Source organism: Salvia hispanica, chromosome 1 (genome assembly GCF_029641045.1).
Source record: "Salvia hispanica isolate PSC_SH4W2 chromosome 1, Shi_PSC_v1, whole genome shotgun sequence".
Classification (NCBI taxonomy): Eukaryota; Viridiplantae; Streptophyta; class Magnoliopsida; order Lamiales; family Lamiaceae; genus Salvia; species Salvia hispanica.
In genome coordinates, this window is record NC_142692.1 from 13354842 (window position 1) to 13370595 (window position 15754).

Consider the following 15754-nt stretch of genomic DNA (forward strand, 5'->3'; position numbering starts at 1 on the left):
TCTAATAAAACACCAAATATTACAACTTCGAAAAGAGAAAAATTAGACCAATTCACAAAATGATTTTATTTTGATTGTAACTGTTTATAGAAGGAAATCAGAAAAACTCTCATAATTTATATGTTTAAATTAGGAAAAAAGGAAAGTTATGGAAAACAATAAAAAAAAAATATCAAAAGTTATGAAGTAGAATTATATATCGATAATATACCAATTGTACTCACATAAACTTTAATTAAATGTATGCACGTAGTCCATCATACTACTATAATTGTGATTATAGAAAACGTTAATTTGCGATAAATAAGAACCAAATCGAACAGTACTTGGCACTATTAATGATAAGATATGGAGTATAAAATTGTAGCAATATAATGTTAGGTGTTTATCTAAGTATGTGAAGTGAAAATGCATGAGTTGACTGAATAAATACTTAGGACTGCAGGAGTAAACATATAGCGTGGCCCAAACAACCCTAAGCTCGTATACATCATTAATGCAGGAATAAGCTCGTGGTTGGTTGGCGGTTGCACTCATTTCTCCTCTCCAACTATTCATGCACACTTACCTCACAAACCGTTTTCATATAAACCCCATGCATAGCCATATCCCTTGCTAATTATATCCTCTGCTTTCGCTGCCCATGACGCCTGCCAGAGCATTTGCCGGTTTCTTCTTCCTGCTGGCGCTCTACTGCGCCGTTGATCCGTTCCGCCACTCCGCTCTTTCCGAATTCCCCGATTTCGAGTCGGTTACAGTTGAGATGCCTCCGTGGTCCTCTCTCCCTGCCGAGATGGACCGCGAGAATCTTCTCCAGAAATCGGAAATTAGGTTTTTGAATGAGGTGCAGGGCCCCGAGAGCATTGCTTTCGACCCCAAGGGCCACGGCCCGTACACCGGTGTCGCTGATGGCAGGATCATTTTCTGGGATGGGGTCAACTGGATTGACTTTGCCTACACTTCCGCTAATTGGTGATTCTTTTAGTGTTTCTTTTTTTATCTGTAGTTTTTAGATAATTGAATTGTTTAATTTTCTGGAGGGAAGTTGTTCTCCAATCTCCATTGATAATTTAAATGTGATGTAGTTTGCTCATGTACTTTGTTTATGGCCTGGTCTGATCTTATTATACTGTTGTTTAAGGTCATCGGGCGTGTGCAATCGGAAGCCATCAGTGCTGAGTTACATGAAGAATGAGCACATTTGTGGCAGGCCTTTGGGGCTGAGATTTGACAACAAGAGTGGTGATTTGTACATTGCTGATGCATATTTCGGGTTGATGAAGGTTGGCCCTGAGGGTGGTTTGGCCACCTCTCTCACCACCGAGGCGGAAGGCGTTCCCCTGGGATTCACGAATGACTTAGACATTGACGATCAAGGGAACGTTTACTTTACTGATAGCAGCACCAAGTACAAAAGAAGGTATCATCAGTTCATAGTGAAAGAGGTGTATTTTTTAGTTTGGAGGTTTAGAGATAAGGATTGATTGATTCTAACTAGTATCTGCTCATCTCAGGAACTTCCTCCAGTTGATTTTCTCTAGCGAGGATAGTGGAAGGGTGCTCAAGTACAGTCCACATACAAAACAAACCACTGTTCTTGTCCGGAACATACAGTTTCCAAACGGCATTTCCTTAAGCAACGATCGTTCATTCTTCGTGTTCTGTGAGTGTTCGATTGGGAGGTATGTGCAATGCTTATTTGTGTTTACAACTTGAAATTTGAACATGAGTACATTTTTGCAGAATGGATATTATCTTGGATAATTATGTATATTCAATTTGTGTAGGTTGATCAAATACTGGTTGAAAGGCGAGAAGGCAGGGACATGGGAGCCCTTTGCCATGCTCCCGGGATTCCCAGACAATGTACGGACAAATGAGAAGGGGGAGTTTTGGGTAGCAATCCATTGTCGGAGAAGCATATACGCACACATCCTAGGTGTGTATCCAAAGCTCCGGCATGTCTGGTTGAAACTTCCGATATCTGGGAAGATCCATTACCTGATGCATATTGGAGGGCGAATGCATGCTGCGGTGGTGAAGTACAGCGAAGATGGTAAGGTTGTGCAGATTTTGGAGGATAGACAGGGAAGAGTAGTTAGAGCAATAAGTGAAGTGGAGGAGAGAGAAGGGAAGCTTTGGATGGGGAGTGTGTTGATGTCGTCTATTGCAGTTTATGATTTAGAGTAGACTCGTCACTCATGTGTTGTTGGGTGTAATAGTAATAGAATGACAATTACCTCGATTAGTTTCTGCTTAATTTGTAGCTAGTGCTGAATGAATAGATGCATTCATGCAGCAATGACTTCGTTTGCCACACTTGTATTGGAATTTGGAACTCTCTCTTATGCACGACTTCTTGTTTCTATTAAGTGAATTATTGAATATCAAATTATCAATAAATATGTACATTAAATGTTAATTGTCACCTAAACTTAACCACATTATTTATTTGAATTTATAACTCTAACAGAGATTTTATGGAATACTAATTTATCAAATGTTTCTGTTGGCAAGACTAAATTTTCATGTTTGGTTCATAAGATTGACCACATCCTCAACTTAATCATAGATGGATAGTCTCATGATAATTAGTCATAACCTTCCCCCTCCAACTAAAATAATCTCACAACTTAATCCTAGATGAATAGTCTCATGATTATTAGTCATGACAATCGAACGCTACCTAATTTTATTAAATTTATCCAAGGTACTATTTGATACTCCGTCTCTTTACCCCTCATTTTACTAACCTGAATTAAAATCAAAATAAAAAAATCCATTCGAAAAAAATTCAAAAATAAAAATATACTCCCTCCATCCCTTAATATTTATCACTTATTTTCATTTTCGTCCGTCCCTAAGAGCATCCGCAGCGGTGGCGTCCGTCCGTCCGTCCGTGCCGCTGAGCACGAGCTCGTCCGACCGCCGCTGCGAGCTGTCCGTCCGTGCCAGCGGCACGGCGCTGCTCTTAGCTAAGAGCACGTCCGTGCCGCTGAGCAGCCCTACGTGGCGTCTTCTTATTGGCCAACGGCATAGCCGTTGGCAAATTCGAATTTTTTTTTTTAAAAAAAATTCATAAATAATTCAAAATAATACCAAAAAATAAAATAAAAATATTTTTGGATTCCCAAAAAATAGAGCCGTTTATGGACTTTTTTTTTTTGGATTTTGTGATTTTTTTTTTATCCCAAAATCATCTATAAATACACACATTCATCATCCACTTTTCACATCAAATTATCTCTCATTCATACTTTTTCATACTAAATCATCTACATCTTCCTCTCTTACCCAAACTCTCTCTAAAAAATTCAAAAATGGATTTCACCAATCTCATTGCGGAAGCGGAGCGCGGAGAACAAGAATATTATGAGCAATATCGTGCCGCCTATGAAGCCTATGTCGCCGCCAATACCCCTGCCCCCCTCCTCAACCAACTAGAGCAAAACGTCGCTACATCCCTCGTGATCGAGAGGGAGCCCATGAAAGGCTCGTTGCCGACTATTTTTCCGACCAGCCGCGGTATCCAGAAGATTACTTTCGGCGCCGTTTTCGCATGTCAAAACGGTTGTTTATGCGTATTGTCAACACATTGTCCACCCGCGTTGAATACTTTCAAGAAGGTGCAGACGCAACCAGTCGGCAAAGTCTCATGGCGTTGCAAAAGTGTACTTGTGCCATCCGACAACTTGCTACTGGGCAAACGGCTGACCTCTTCGACGAGTGTTTGCATGTCGGTGAGTCAACTGGAATCCTATGCCTCAAGAATTTTTGCGACGGCGTTCGTTCTGCTTTCGGCGAGGAATTCCTTCGGGCACCCACCACCGACGATTGTCAATGGTTGCTTCGTCTTCACGAAACAGTCCACGGTTTTCCCGGTATGCTAGGCAGCATTGACTGCATGCATTGGAAGTGGAAGAATTGCCCGACTGCTTGGAGGGGGCAACACTTAAGCGACCACAAAGGTGGCGGCCCAACGCTTATCCTTGAAGCGGTCGCCGACTACCACTTATGGATTTGGCATGCATATTTCGGTGTTGCCGGATCCAACAACGACTTGAACGTGTTATATTCTTCACCACTCTTCGATGATGTTTTGAATGGTGTAGCACCGGCGATCGACTTCACCGTCAACGGAAATGCATACCACATGTGTTACTATCTCGCTGATAGTATCTACCCAAGGTGGTCGACTTTCGTGAAGTCGTTCAGCAATCCACAAGAGCAAAGACGGATTCTTTTTGCGCAGCGTCAAGAGTCTGCTCGGAAAGACGTCGAAAGAGCTTTTGGTGTCCTTCAAGGCCGATTCAACATTGTGAAGTCCCCTTCTCGGCTTTGGTACGTTAAGAATATCGCCGACATCATGTACATGTGTATTATCTTGCACAACATGATTATAACTGACGAAGGGCCGATGGCGGCTAACTTTTACGACGAGGATGAAGTCGGAAGCTCAACCGCGAGGTCTCCCCCACACCGAGGTGTGCATATGACGGTGAACGAGAGGATCGAAAGAAGACACACAATGCGCGATACAAGAGCCCACACTGAGCTACAAAAAGATCTAATCAATCACATTTGGGTTAAATTCGGCAACGAGTAGTGCGTCTTTTTAATTTTATTGATTTTAATTGTGTAATTTTTAATCTTTAGGATTTTAATTGTGTAATTTTTAATTTTTAGGATTTTAATTATGTAATTTTTAATTATTTTGTAATTTGTAATAGTATTTTGAGTATTTTTAATGCATTTTAATATTGTGGAAATGTTTTTTATTTAAATTGAATAATAGAATGGTGGGACCCTTAAGCTTGTCCTTAGCTAAGAGCACGGATGTGGGTGTTGTGCTCTTAACTAAGGACAAGGAGTAAAAGTGGGTCCGAGCCCACTTCCGTGCTCTTAGCTAAGAGCACGGATGGGGATGGTCTAAAAATTTGTCACATTTCACTTTTATCATTTTTGGTAGTGAATCTCATATTCCACTAACTTATTCCACTCACATTTTAATACCATCTCCGTCCCACAAAAGATGTCACACTTTCCTTTTTAGTTTGTCCCACAAAAGATGTCACATTTCTCATTTTGGAAAAAGTTCTCTCTCACGTGAATATAAAAATTATATTTTCTCTATCCATTTAACACACAAAATAAACCTCCTAAAATCCCGTGTCGTCCCACAAGTGTGACATTTTTTGTGGGACGGAGGGAGTATAAAACTAATACTCCTCACATTCCATAATAATAGAGTCATTTTGTCATTTCCGTACGTTCCATGTAATAAAATCATTTCCCTTTTTATAAAAGTCAACACATTTTTCCACACTTAGTTTACTCTCTTTTACTTATCTCTCTTCATCTCTCTACCTTTTTTATTTTCCACTTTATTTTCCTTTTGCTTAAATAATCACCAAACATAATTTTTCTTAATCTTCGTGCTGAAAGAAACAGAATGAAATGAGTATATAAAAATAGGACCAATATCATCACTAACTTTTTCAATCAACTTTTTATTACATTTCTTAAAATTTAATCAAATAGCAACAAATTATGGGAGATGGAGGTTGTAGTACTTGCTGTACTTGTATCACTAAAAAGGTGAATTTGTAGGACTAAAAATTAAATCCCCAAAACCAATCGATCGCTGCAGCGGAGAGGAAAATGAGCGAAATCGAGGAATCAAGAAGAAGCTTGTGGCATTCTCTGAAGAAGAGTTTTCATCTCGACGATTATTCCAAAATTTTAAACCCCGATAGACCTTTGTCCCATCGGAGTAGCGCCACTGTCCAGCAGTTCATCACATCTGATCCCGTCCACGGACCTGCGGTATTTTCTGATTTATCTCACAATCTGCGTGTTTTTAATTTTGTTCCTTCAGTATTTGTTCCGCTAAATTATGTGATTTTGAACTCTTTCTGATGCTTCGTATTGCGATGCTTGTAGATGTTTAATTGATTTTGATCGGCCTTTTGTGTTCTCTGTGAGGTCGAATGGATAAGATTACTGGTTAATTGTTATATGTGTAAGTTTGTTCATGCGTTTTCTCGATGTTTCATCACTTCATCTTGCAGATTGATGCTTTATATGAATTCAGTAAAATCTCTGAAGATAGTTGTTGTGAAATGCGAATGAGGCATCTGCTATTTCTTAGAATTTTCAGATTAGGTCGAAGGTTAATGGTAATTTGTTAGGCCTTATGTGGAATTATTATTCTGTTCTGGTTGTCTTTATTGCTTGGAAACTGAAATTTCTCATTGCATTATATCTGGAATTGTTTGAGAATTTGATTAGGAACGGGTTTTTCGGATATTAAATAGCTGCATTTCATGATTATTATTAGATTCATGGTTTTTGGTTGGTTTCCATTTTCCAGGCTTGATAGATGAACTTTTCCCTCATAACCCTATCTTGATACTGTTTTCTTGCCTCTTGTTTGCCTCATGTTGCAGCTGAAGGCTGCAGAGCAAGCAGCTAACTTTGCTTATGTAGGTGCTGCTGTTGGAGCGATTACAACTGGTGGAAATGCTTGGAGGTGGTCAAAGAGTCCTCACGGTATAATCTAGTTTTGCTATATGTGTCTAGGCTCCTTCATTTTGGATATTTGTGCTACATTATGAACACAAATTTGTTTGGACTTCCAGCAAGTGTTTATCTCCAAAATCAGTAATTCAGTATGAAATTTGTTAATATTCCTCCAGATACTCTTAACCAACCCAAATGAATTCCATCAGTGATGTATTGTAGGCTTCTCACTTCTTAACCACTACTTGATTTATCTGTAAAAAATCTACCATAATCTATTTTTTTTGGTTGGCTGATTCTGGGGAATTTTATGGAGATGAAGAGGAGATGGGATTAAAAGTACCATTATTTCTTTGATTGGATGTGCGGTGTATTTTCATGAGGTCTTGACATTGGAAAGATGATGGTGTATGGAATAATGATTCTTTTCTAGTTTTATTATATGTGTCCTCTTCCACTTTGGTTATTTGGCTACATTATGATTTATGAACACAAATTTGTTTGGACTTCCAGCAAGTAGTTTTCTCCACAATCAGTAGGCACTTAGTAATATTCATCCAGACACTCTTAACCAACACAAAATGAATTCCACAAGTGATGTATTGCATAGTTTTCACTTGTTAACCACTAGTTGACATGTCTGTAAAAAATCTACCATTAATCCATTTTTTTCTTCATTGGCTGATTCTGGGGTATTTTATGAGATGAAGAGTAGATGGTATTGGAAGTACTGTTATTTCTTTGAGTGGATGTGCGGTGTATTTACTTGAGGTATTGACATTGGCAAAATGATGGAGGCAATTTGTATGGAATGTTGATTCTTTATAGTTTTTTATTCAGTATCACTAGGCCTAAAGCACAATTTTCTGAAGTACCTTTCATCCCTCGTGTATTTGGCATAAGTATTGCTCTTTGTGGGTTAACTTTCTTCTTATCTGCTGCTTCTTTCTTGTATATTGTTGCACTTTCATTCTATGATGCCTTGTGTTATTTTTGTTAATGTTATTCCATTATTATTTAAATGATGCCTTGTGCCAGTGGACTTGTCTTTCTCCGAACACAGAAATATCTCATAAAACTTATTCGTCCTGGCAGGTACTGTGTTGTCTTTTGCTTTTGGAGCAGTAGTCGGGTTCACCTTGGGAGCCGAGGCTGCTAACCACTGGTGCCAGTTATATAGGCTGGATACAGTAGCAGCGCAGGTTAAATTCAATGAGTGGTTGCAGAAGAGAACCTGAGGAGAGTTATCAAATTGGCCCATTGAAACACCAAATGGAGCGGCCCTTGTAGTAATAATGAGATTTGTCCCTCTATCTCTCTTGTTTGTTCTTTGTTTTTGCATGTAGGACCAATGTGCTGTTTCTCCTACAGATTGAATGGTTTTAGTGTTTATTGGTGCTTCTTCCCTGGGCTTTCTTCTGATGATAAATTTATCATGTCTTGTCTTTGAATAAAATTTAAATGGAGTAGTAATTACTCCCTCCATCCCCAAACACAAGTCTTTTAATATTTTACTGTCATACAAAATTTGTCTACTTTTATTTGTTACAAGTTTTTCTCTTTTATAAAGATGAGAGAATAATGAAATATGAGGAATGATATAATATACTGAACTCTGATCAGAATCCTATTATCAAAGCATACAACATTGATCACAATCCTATTATCAAAGCATACAACATTAATTTCAAGCTGGATTCGAAATAAGTAAATTGCAATCCCTAAAATATGTATTTTTATGGCCACAACTTAATGCCATATGCTTACAACAAAAAGATGACTACTCAAATTTTTTGATCAAGGAGAGATCGTTCAGCATCTTCTCAATTGCCTCATCGTCATGTGCTCTTCCTCTGGTCTGTAAAGAAAGAAAACCCCCCATTTAGAACCTTAGTCATCAAAGTCAATAAATTTCCTACTATGAGAACATTCACATTAATTTTCATTTATTTTCCCACGTCTTGCAATCCATGGAACGGATAAATTTACTGCTATGAGAACATTCACATTACGAAATAAAGTTAGGTGGCTCATTTCCGTTCCCACATCTTGCAATCCATGGAACGAAACGGTCGAGTAAATTGGAGGGGGATATTTGGTGATGTCACTTTTAGGTTGGAAAGTTTAGAATATAAAAGTGCATGCTTAACTTACAACTCCAGGTTTAACTTTCCAATTTCACTATAACATAAAGAGCTGCAATCGAGATAATGGGTACCTTGATGGACGGAACCATAGCTATAGCTTCTTCCACTGTTTCGGGACAAAGGTTCCCAAGTACACAGAGCTGCAAAAACACACAGTTTATAAAGGTTTCTTAAGAGTAGACATACAAACGAGATTGATCAGGAAAAAGTGAAACTTACCTCGAACTCAGCAAGCTGATATCTGCTAAGAATTCTGTAACTTGTGTTAAGAATTACACTTGTCTACAGAAAGACGATATTATGATCTTTCAGTTCTGATGGCATGCACAAATGAATAATGACGAGCTAAGATACAAATTCAATACAGTCAGTTCTTCAACATAGATGGTACAAATATGCTCACTCAACAAAAGAGAGCATGTTTCCTCTTATGAAATTTCAAATTGCATAATAGTTTAACTAGACAAACACTATCATAAACAATTATCAATGTGCTAAACCAGGATCCTGCAAATAAATGACAAAAAGGATACTCTCGAACTTGTCTGACAGCATCAGGGTTCTTGTATCGGCTAAAACGCTTCACATATTGAAGTGATTTCTCAAACACCCTGAAAATGAGAGACAACCATGATCTAGCAACATACAGAATTTCCTATACATGGCAAGTTAAAATACGAACAATTTCTACAAAACTGTCGGTGAAAAGGATTGAAAATACAAATTTGACGAACAAAAAATTATCATTATACAGAAAACAACTAAAGAACCATATGCAAAACTCTGTAAGCAATCAAATTTATGAATAAACATTACTCCATTTTAATAAAGGAAACATTAATCCGGGGCTAAACATGAAAATCCCAAAGTAAATATACTTACTGAGACATCTGATTCATTGGATCATCAGCCATCTGCTGAAGCTGCTCATATTTATGTTCAAGTATAAGGGAAACTTCACAATTCATAAGACATTTGGCCTTCAAAAATTCTGAAGAAGAAAAAAAGTGAGTAAGCTCGCATACAAATCCCATACACACAAGACTTGAGGTTACAACAAAATTGATTCAACAGAAATTGTATCTCAATAGCCGGATTCATACAGAAAAATATGAACACAATCAATAATTAGCTTCCTCACCAAAACCCTAAACACAACGAAACCCTAAGATGTAAAAATCAGGGCGAAGACGAATTTGATAAAGTAAAATCGTTTCCACCATGAAAATTGGGGGGGAATTACAAAGATGCATTCAATTACCATCGGGTATTTTGAGCTCAGCGGCGTTCTCCTCTTCTTCGGCCGACATCTTAAATTTTGCTAACAAAAATGTAATCGGAATAGGGGTTCTATTATATAGACGCGATTCCGATAAACAATAGCTAATGAATTGAGATTACGAATAGCAAAATTAATACTAGTAGTAGTACTATGACATTTATTAGGAAAATTGGAGTTTTAGTTATTTTTATATTAGTAAAAGATGTATTGTGAAAATTAGAGTTTTAATTTTATTTTAATTTTTGTATTAGTAAAAGATGTACTGTGAAAAGAGTGAACTACAAAAATAGTCCCTTGACTATGCGTTTGTCTCGCCAATGAACCCTGAACTTTAAAAATATTCTCAGACAACCCTGGACTAAGCGTTTATCTCGAAAATGGTCCTTTTTCACTGTTTCGTGACGAAAATACCCTTTTGGGGGTTTTGGGCAATTTGGTCTTTTTACATTTTAAATCTGATATTATTTCACTGATATACTAAATCTGATATTATTTTAAAATTATCATTCTTCTTCCTTTTTGTCATCCTTCACTTTGTTTCTTTATTTCAATATTAGATTTAATTTTATAAAATTAAATTTTAAATTTTGATTTTTAAATATCAATAAATTTTTAATTATTAAAATTACGAGTATTAAATAATATATTAATAGTTTTAATCAATATTTGATAGTGTCTAATATTTAATCAATAAGGTACGATGAGACCTTAGTTTTAATCATAAATAGATCATATAACACGATTTATTCTGAAATAAATATGCATCCAATGTAAGACTAATATAATTTTCGTTTATTAATTTGAAAACAATCAAAATTAACTAGAAAATTTCAACAAAAAATCTCCTATATCAAATTTTTAGTCGTATCAAATTTTTAGTCAATTTCATAATATTTTTAGTCAAATTCTCCTATACAATTGATGCATATTTATTTCAAAATAAATTGTGTTATATGATCTATTTATGATTAAAACTATTAAATATTGATTAAAACTAAGGCGTCGCCATACCTTATTGATTAAATATTAGACACTATCAAATATTGATTAAAACTATTAATTTGTTATTTAATACTCCATCCGTCCACAAAAAATAGATCATTTTGTGTATGACACGAGTTTTAATGTAGAATTGGTAAAGTAAGAGAGAGGAGGAGAAAAAGTAGGTAAAGTAAGAGAGATAGAGAGAAAAGGTGAGTAAAGTATGAGAGATGGAAGAAAAAGTGGGAAAAGTATGAGAGATAAACTTTCCATTTTTAGAAATGAGATTATTTTTTGTGGAAGTCCCAAAATGGCAAAATGAGTCTATTTTTTGTGGACGGAGGGAGTAGTAATTTTAATAATTAAATTTTTTTATTGATATTTAAAAATCAAAATTTAAAATTTAATTTTATAAAATTAAATCTAATATTGAAATAAAGAAACAAAGTGAAGGATGACAAAAGGGAAGAAGAATGATAATTTTGAAATAATATCAGATTTAGTACATCACTGAAATAATATCAGATTTAAAATGTAAAAAGACTAAATTGCCCAAATCCCTCAAAACCTCCCAAAAGGGTATTTTCGTCACAAAACAGTGAAAAAGGACCATTTTCGAGATAAACGCTTAGTCCAGGGTTGTCTGGGGATATTTTTAAAGTCCAGGGTTCATTGACGAGATAAACGCATAGTCCAGGGACTATTTTTGTAGTTCACTCTTGTGAAAATTGGAGTAGCATCTTGTTTTTATTTATTTAGTAGGAGATATATTAGGTCATCATCCATTATTATCTCTCATTATCAACATTTCTCAATCTCAAATTATTTATCTCTCATTATCAACATTTCTCTCGATTCTATAACATTCATATTAGGATTTGCCGACATTGACACTAAAGATATGCAACTTGTTAGCAGTGGTTTGAACTCCCCGAATATAAAAATTTTGCATCCATTACTCATGATATAAGTTGTAAATAAATTGATATATAAGGGATGTGATAGAACCACGCAGGGACAATCTCCCACGCCAACCAGGGCTTTGCCGGCACCAATAGTGGCAGATCTGGGATCGAAAAGTTGAAGGGAGGAATTACAACTGTGTTTCTTTCTCGGGGCATATTAGAAGCAAATGGAGGGGGTACGTCCCGGTCCATGGTAACTGGTTGTCGGGGAGGGCGACTGTACCCTCCTGCTCTCTGAAATTAAAATTTTAATTAAGAAGAAGACAAAAAGACTAAGCTTATTAGTTTTCGGCCTTTATTTTTATTGTTGGTTTATTGTTGGGCTGTGTTTTTTCATTTTTGGCCTTTTTGAGATAATTAATAAATGATGCCCTCGATATATAATGAGAGATGATCTGCTGCAAACTTATTTTAAGCGTTGTGAGCGCCTACTTTCCAAATCAGCCACATTCCTTTTAATTGCAAATTTTGTTTTGCACATTGACAACTGTTCAATTTCGTTTGTCTATTTAATCCATATCTTTTACTAGTACGATATTTTATTATATTTATATCTGTAAATCCCACTAAATCTCTTTAATTATGAATATGCTCTATGTTTTTATCATCTCCAACAAAACACCCGCTATTATTTGTATAATAAATTTATTTCTTCTTCGTTTTTTTGTCTTCATGATTCTAACAAGTCTCAAGATATTTATTCCAAAAACTTGCTTCTCTTTTTGTAATTTTTTCCAACGTCAATTTGTTTAAAAAAAACGTAAAAAACACCAAGTTGCTAGAAGTTCTAAATGCTATGTAGGAACTGCATATGTAACATCACCTGCCAGTTTTTAGAGCTACTGTCAAGTGCAAATCTAATTCACTATAGCAAACCAAAAAAAACCACTCCACAAACTATAATATTATGGTTCATAATGTCGTGTAATATAGCAAACCGAAAAAAACTACTCCACAAACTAATATTATGATTTATAATGTCATGTATCTAGAAATTTAACCACAGCAAAAACCAAAATACAGCAAAAATAGTACTTAAAAAATCTAATATGATGGTAAGGTACGTAGAAATTCAACTACACCATGCCAAAAAAGTCCACTACACAAACGACTTAAAAAATATTTTCACCAGCTATGGACATCAATCTTTTTTTGCATAATCATTGTTGACGTGGCGATTATCTGCAACTGATCTGAAATTTAAATATAAGAGTAAAAATAGTGAAGTGAAATATATTGGTTACAAAAACAACGGTATAATTCATAAAAACATAAAACTCAACAATTCACATACCCGTCATGCAAATCGGGGCGATTACGTTTGTCATGTGATACTCCACGAAGCCCACATCCATGACAAACCCTAGTCTTCAAAATTGACTTTTCTTTTGATGATAACATTCGCTTACTGCATCCTTTTGTTCTTATTCCGGAAGGATCGGCTATCTTTCTTGATTTATTTGATCTTTCCCCTTTTTGACTTCCGTATGAGGTAGTTGGACTATTACTCATCTCTTTGATCTTACCATGTAGATAATCAAGTTGTTCATCCAAAAACTTTGTCCTCTCATTAGTCAAAGATGCATCATTAATCAATATTGAAGCCTTGTAAGATAACTTGGAGCATCGTGATACCAAAAAGTTTGTTGGATCATCATTGGTGTTTTCATCATCCATTGTATATACAACACCAATCTTTGCTTCTCGTGTCCATCTCTTAAGTATGTATCTGTCAGGTAGTTCAAATATTTGGCTAATGCGGAAAAAAGCTAGCATGTGTCTACATGGAATACCATCAAACTCGAATTTTCCACAGTTACATGATATATGATCTCTCCGTATATCATGCACAAGTAGCCTCGGCTTCGAAGATGAACAAATTTGAAAGCTCATCACATTGTAAATCACAATATCATCTGTTTCGTCTCTTGTCGAGGCAGGTTGCACAAAATAATCATGGCTTCGACTCATTTCTTCTTTAAACTCCATCCATTTTTTTTTCGTATACACTTTAACCATTTGAGTCTCCATCGGTTAATTTGTTTTGATTTTGGGATACTCATTCCTGTCAATATGGTCCACAACTAACTCATTGTGTCTTTAGCATCTTAATGCTCGATTAAATCGTGTGATAAAATCCATCAATGAGTTCTTGTTAGAGACATACTTTTTGAAAAACGAATGCGAACTCTCAGATCTCTGACTGCTTGACATCCCAACAAAAAATTCATGACTAAAATATGTCGGAATCCACTTATGTTGTAGTTTATACATCAACAATATCCAACTATTTTGCTCTAAATTAGCATATTTAATCACCTCAACCCAACTTTGCTCAAATTCCTCCGGAGATGTAGAATTTTTTATAATATTCTTTATGCTCTGATAATGATCTCTGAAAGCCACCGGAGAAATCTTTTATGAGAATTTGTTCAATATATGCCACAAGCAATAGCGATGCACTATTTTTGGAAAAACTTGTGCAATTGATTTCGTCACAGCAGGATCTTGATCAGTGATAATTGCTATTGAAGCATCTGTAGGCATCGCTTCCAAAAACTTGTTAAGCAGCTAAATATATGAATCAGTCTTCTCATCACTTAAAAATCCACATCCAAAAACTATTGTTTGATGATGATGATTAACCCCTATGAAAGGTGTAAAAATCATTCCATACTTAGTGGTGTTATAAGTGGAATCAAACACAACAACATCACCAAATACACTATACGCCATCCTTGATCTAGAATTTGCCCAAAAACATTGTTTAAACATGTTACCTGAATCTGTCTCATAGTCAAAGAAAAATGTTGAATCCTTCTCTTTCTCGGAGGTAAAGAATTCTATCACAGTTTTTGCATCAATACCCTTTTGTTCATCCCTTAAATCTCTCTCAAAGTTTCTAATATCTCTTTCTATGCAACCTACATTTTCCGGCCCACCGCACTCTATCTCTAATAGTTGCATTTGGTGACAAGTAGGTATATTAGCTTCTGAAAATTTTTGTCAATAATTTCTTCACAGCAGAAACACTACGGTGTGACCAAAGAAAATGCACCTTTGAAGGTGTAGAAAGTCCATGTTTATGACCTTCTGTGAAAACACTAACACTCCAATCAGATCCAGTTTGTTGCTTGATAATAGACATCTTTGCTTTAAAATCAGTTCTAACTTTACCACGAGTTCTTGTCTTAATCGGGCCACCATTCAATGCTCTTTTCACTGAACGAGCTTCATCAGTCTGACCCGCTTTAAAGCAAACAAATTGTTTCCAAACAACCTCATTTGTCACCTTATTCTTTTTACTATTGCTGTATCTTGCGCTAAAACGTGCTTCACGTGCATACTGATTGTAGAATGCAAACGCATCATCTATTGATGCAAATTTCATTCCGATTTCTGGCTAACAATCATTTGCAACTTGAGGAGTATACAGTTGATCGCTCATAATTGCACTAAACACACTAATAGAACAATTCAAAAAATTAACATACGTACACACAGTAGTAGTAATAATAAATAACAAAAATATTACAACCCTCTCAAAGTTGAGAGTTTAAAATTTAGTGTTTTGCACCATCACTGTTGATGAATTAGATTCTCGTATTGCATCCATAAAATAAATCAAATTAACATGGAATGACATCAAGTCCAACAATTGTTATTTGTTCTCATAAGCTAGATGACTAGAAGAAAATTAAAGAACTCATAGTCTATTAAAATTAACCTATTCATAGAACTACAAAAGTTACTGCGCATGATGTGATGGCCGGTGAGAGTTATATTCAAACAACAAAAGCTATTAGGTTACATAAAGCCTGTTATTCTAAATTCTTGTACGATTATAAATAAAATTT

The 15754-nt window shown here is 35.8% G+C and overlaps 4 protein-coding genes and 1 pseudogene across 4 annotated transcripts; 2 read left to right on the plus strand and 3 right to left on the minus strand.

Moving 5' to 3' along the window:
* The first annotated feature begins 627 nt into the window (after positions 1 to 627).
* Positions 628 to 2348, plus strand: LOC125217859 (protein STRICTOSIDINE SYNTHASE-LIKE 3-like). The gene is made up of 4 exons (XM_048119423.2): positions 628 to 972; positions 1142 to 1420; positions 1515 to 1682; positions 1788 to 2348. The coding sequence occupies exons 1-4, from the start codon at positions 644 to 646 to the stop codon at positions 2188 to 2190; spliced, it is 1179 nt and encodes a 392-aa protein (XP_047975380.1). The 5' UTR covers positions 628 to 643; the 3' UTR covers positions 2191 to 2348.
* A 3255-nt stretch (positions 2349 to 5603) lies between these two features.
* On the plus strand, positions 5604 to 7929 carry LOC125223053 (succinate dehydrogenase subunit 6, mitochondrial-like). The gene is made up of 3 exons (XM_048126013.2): positions 5604 to 5826; positions 6450 to 6552; positions 7618 to 7929. The coding sequence occupies exons 1-3, from the start codon at positions 5662 to 5664 to the stop codon at positions 7758 to 7760; spliced, it is 411 nt and encodes a 136-aa protein (XP_047981970.1). The 5' UTR covers positions 5604 to 5661; the 3' UTR covers positions 7761 to 7929.
* Positions 7930 to 8101: 172 nt separating this feature from the next.
* Positions 8102 to 10088, minus strand: NRPB4 (RNA polymerase II, Rpb4, core protein). The gene is made up of 6 exons (XM_048126012.2): positions 9931 to 10088; positions 9552 to 9660; positions 9203 to 9280; positions 8889 to 8922; positions 8741 to 8809; positions 8102 to 8380 (listed from the first exon to the last, which is right to left on the minus strand). The coding sequence occupies exons 1-6, from the start codon at positions 9977 to 9979 to the stop codon at positions 8303 to 8305; spliced, it is 417 nt and encodes a 138-aa protein (XP_047981969.1). The 5' UTR covers positions 9980 to 10088; the 3' UTR covers positions 8102 to 8302.
* Positions 10089 to 13038: 2950 nt separating this feature from the next.
* Positions 13039 to 15333, minus strand: LOC148933295 (protein FAR1-RELATED SEQUENCE 5-like). The gene is made up of 2 exons (XM_089059808.1): positions 13192 to 15333; positions 13039 to 13090 (listed from the first exon to the last, which is right to left on the minus strand). The coding sequence occupies exons 1-2, from the start codon at positions 13926 to 13928 to the stop codon at positions 13039 to 13041; spliced, it is 789 nt and encodes a 262-aa protein (XP_088915934.1). The 5' UTR covers positions 13929 to 15333.
* Positions 14564 to 15345, minus strand: LOC148933296 (protein FAR1-RELATED SEQUENCE 5-like; annotated as a pseudogene).
* Positions 15346 to 15754: the final 409 nt, after the last annotated feature.

Bases quoted from the DNA above. Each gene is read 5' to 3' on its own strand.
- LOC125217859 (XM_048119423.2), top strand. From the start codon at position 644: ATGACGCCTGCCAGAGCATTTGCCGGTTTCTTCTTCCTGCTGGCGCTC. The intron at 973-1,141 runs GTGATTCTTTTA...CTGTTGTTTAAG, and splicing joins GCCTACACTTCCGCTAATTG to GTCATCGGGCGTGTGCAATC. The intron at 1,421-1,514 runs GTATCATCAGTT...TGCTCATCTCAG, and splicing joins AGCACCAAGTACAAAAGAAG to GAACTTCCTCCAGTTGATTT.
- LOC148933295 (XM_089059808.1), bottom strand. From the start codon at position 13,928: ATGGAGACTCAAATGGTTAAAGTGTATACGAAAAAAAAATGGATGGAG. The intron at 13,091-13,191 runs GTATGTGAATTG...TTTAAATTTCAG, and splicing joins CGCCCCGATTTGCATGACGG to ATCAGTTGCAGATAATCGCC.
- NRPB4 (XM_048126012.2), bottom strand. From the start codon at position 9,979: ATGTCGGCCGAAGAAGAGGAGAACGCCGCTGAGCTCAAAATACCCGAT. The intron at 9,661-9,930 runs GTAATTGAATGC...TTTCTTCTTCAG, and splicing joins TGAGCTCAAAATACCCGATG to AATTTTTGAAGGCCAAATGT. The intron at 8,381-8,740 runs GTACCCATTATC...CTTTCTTTACAG, and splicing joins CTATGGTTCCGTCCATCAAG to ACCAGAGGAAGAGCACATGA.
- LOC125223053 (XM_048126013.2), top strand. From the start codon at position 5,662: ATGAGCGAAATCGAGGAATCAAGAAGAAGCTTGTGGCATTCTCTGAAG. The intron at 5,827-6,449 runs GTATTTTCTGAT...CTCATGTTGCAG, and splicing joins ATCCCGTCCACGGACCTGCG to CTGAAGGCTGCAGAGCAAGC. The intron at 6,553-7,617 runs GTATAATCTAGT...TCGTCCTGGCAG, and splicing joins GTGGTCAAAGAGTCCTCACG to GTACTGTGTTGTCTTTTGCT.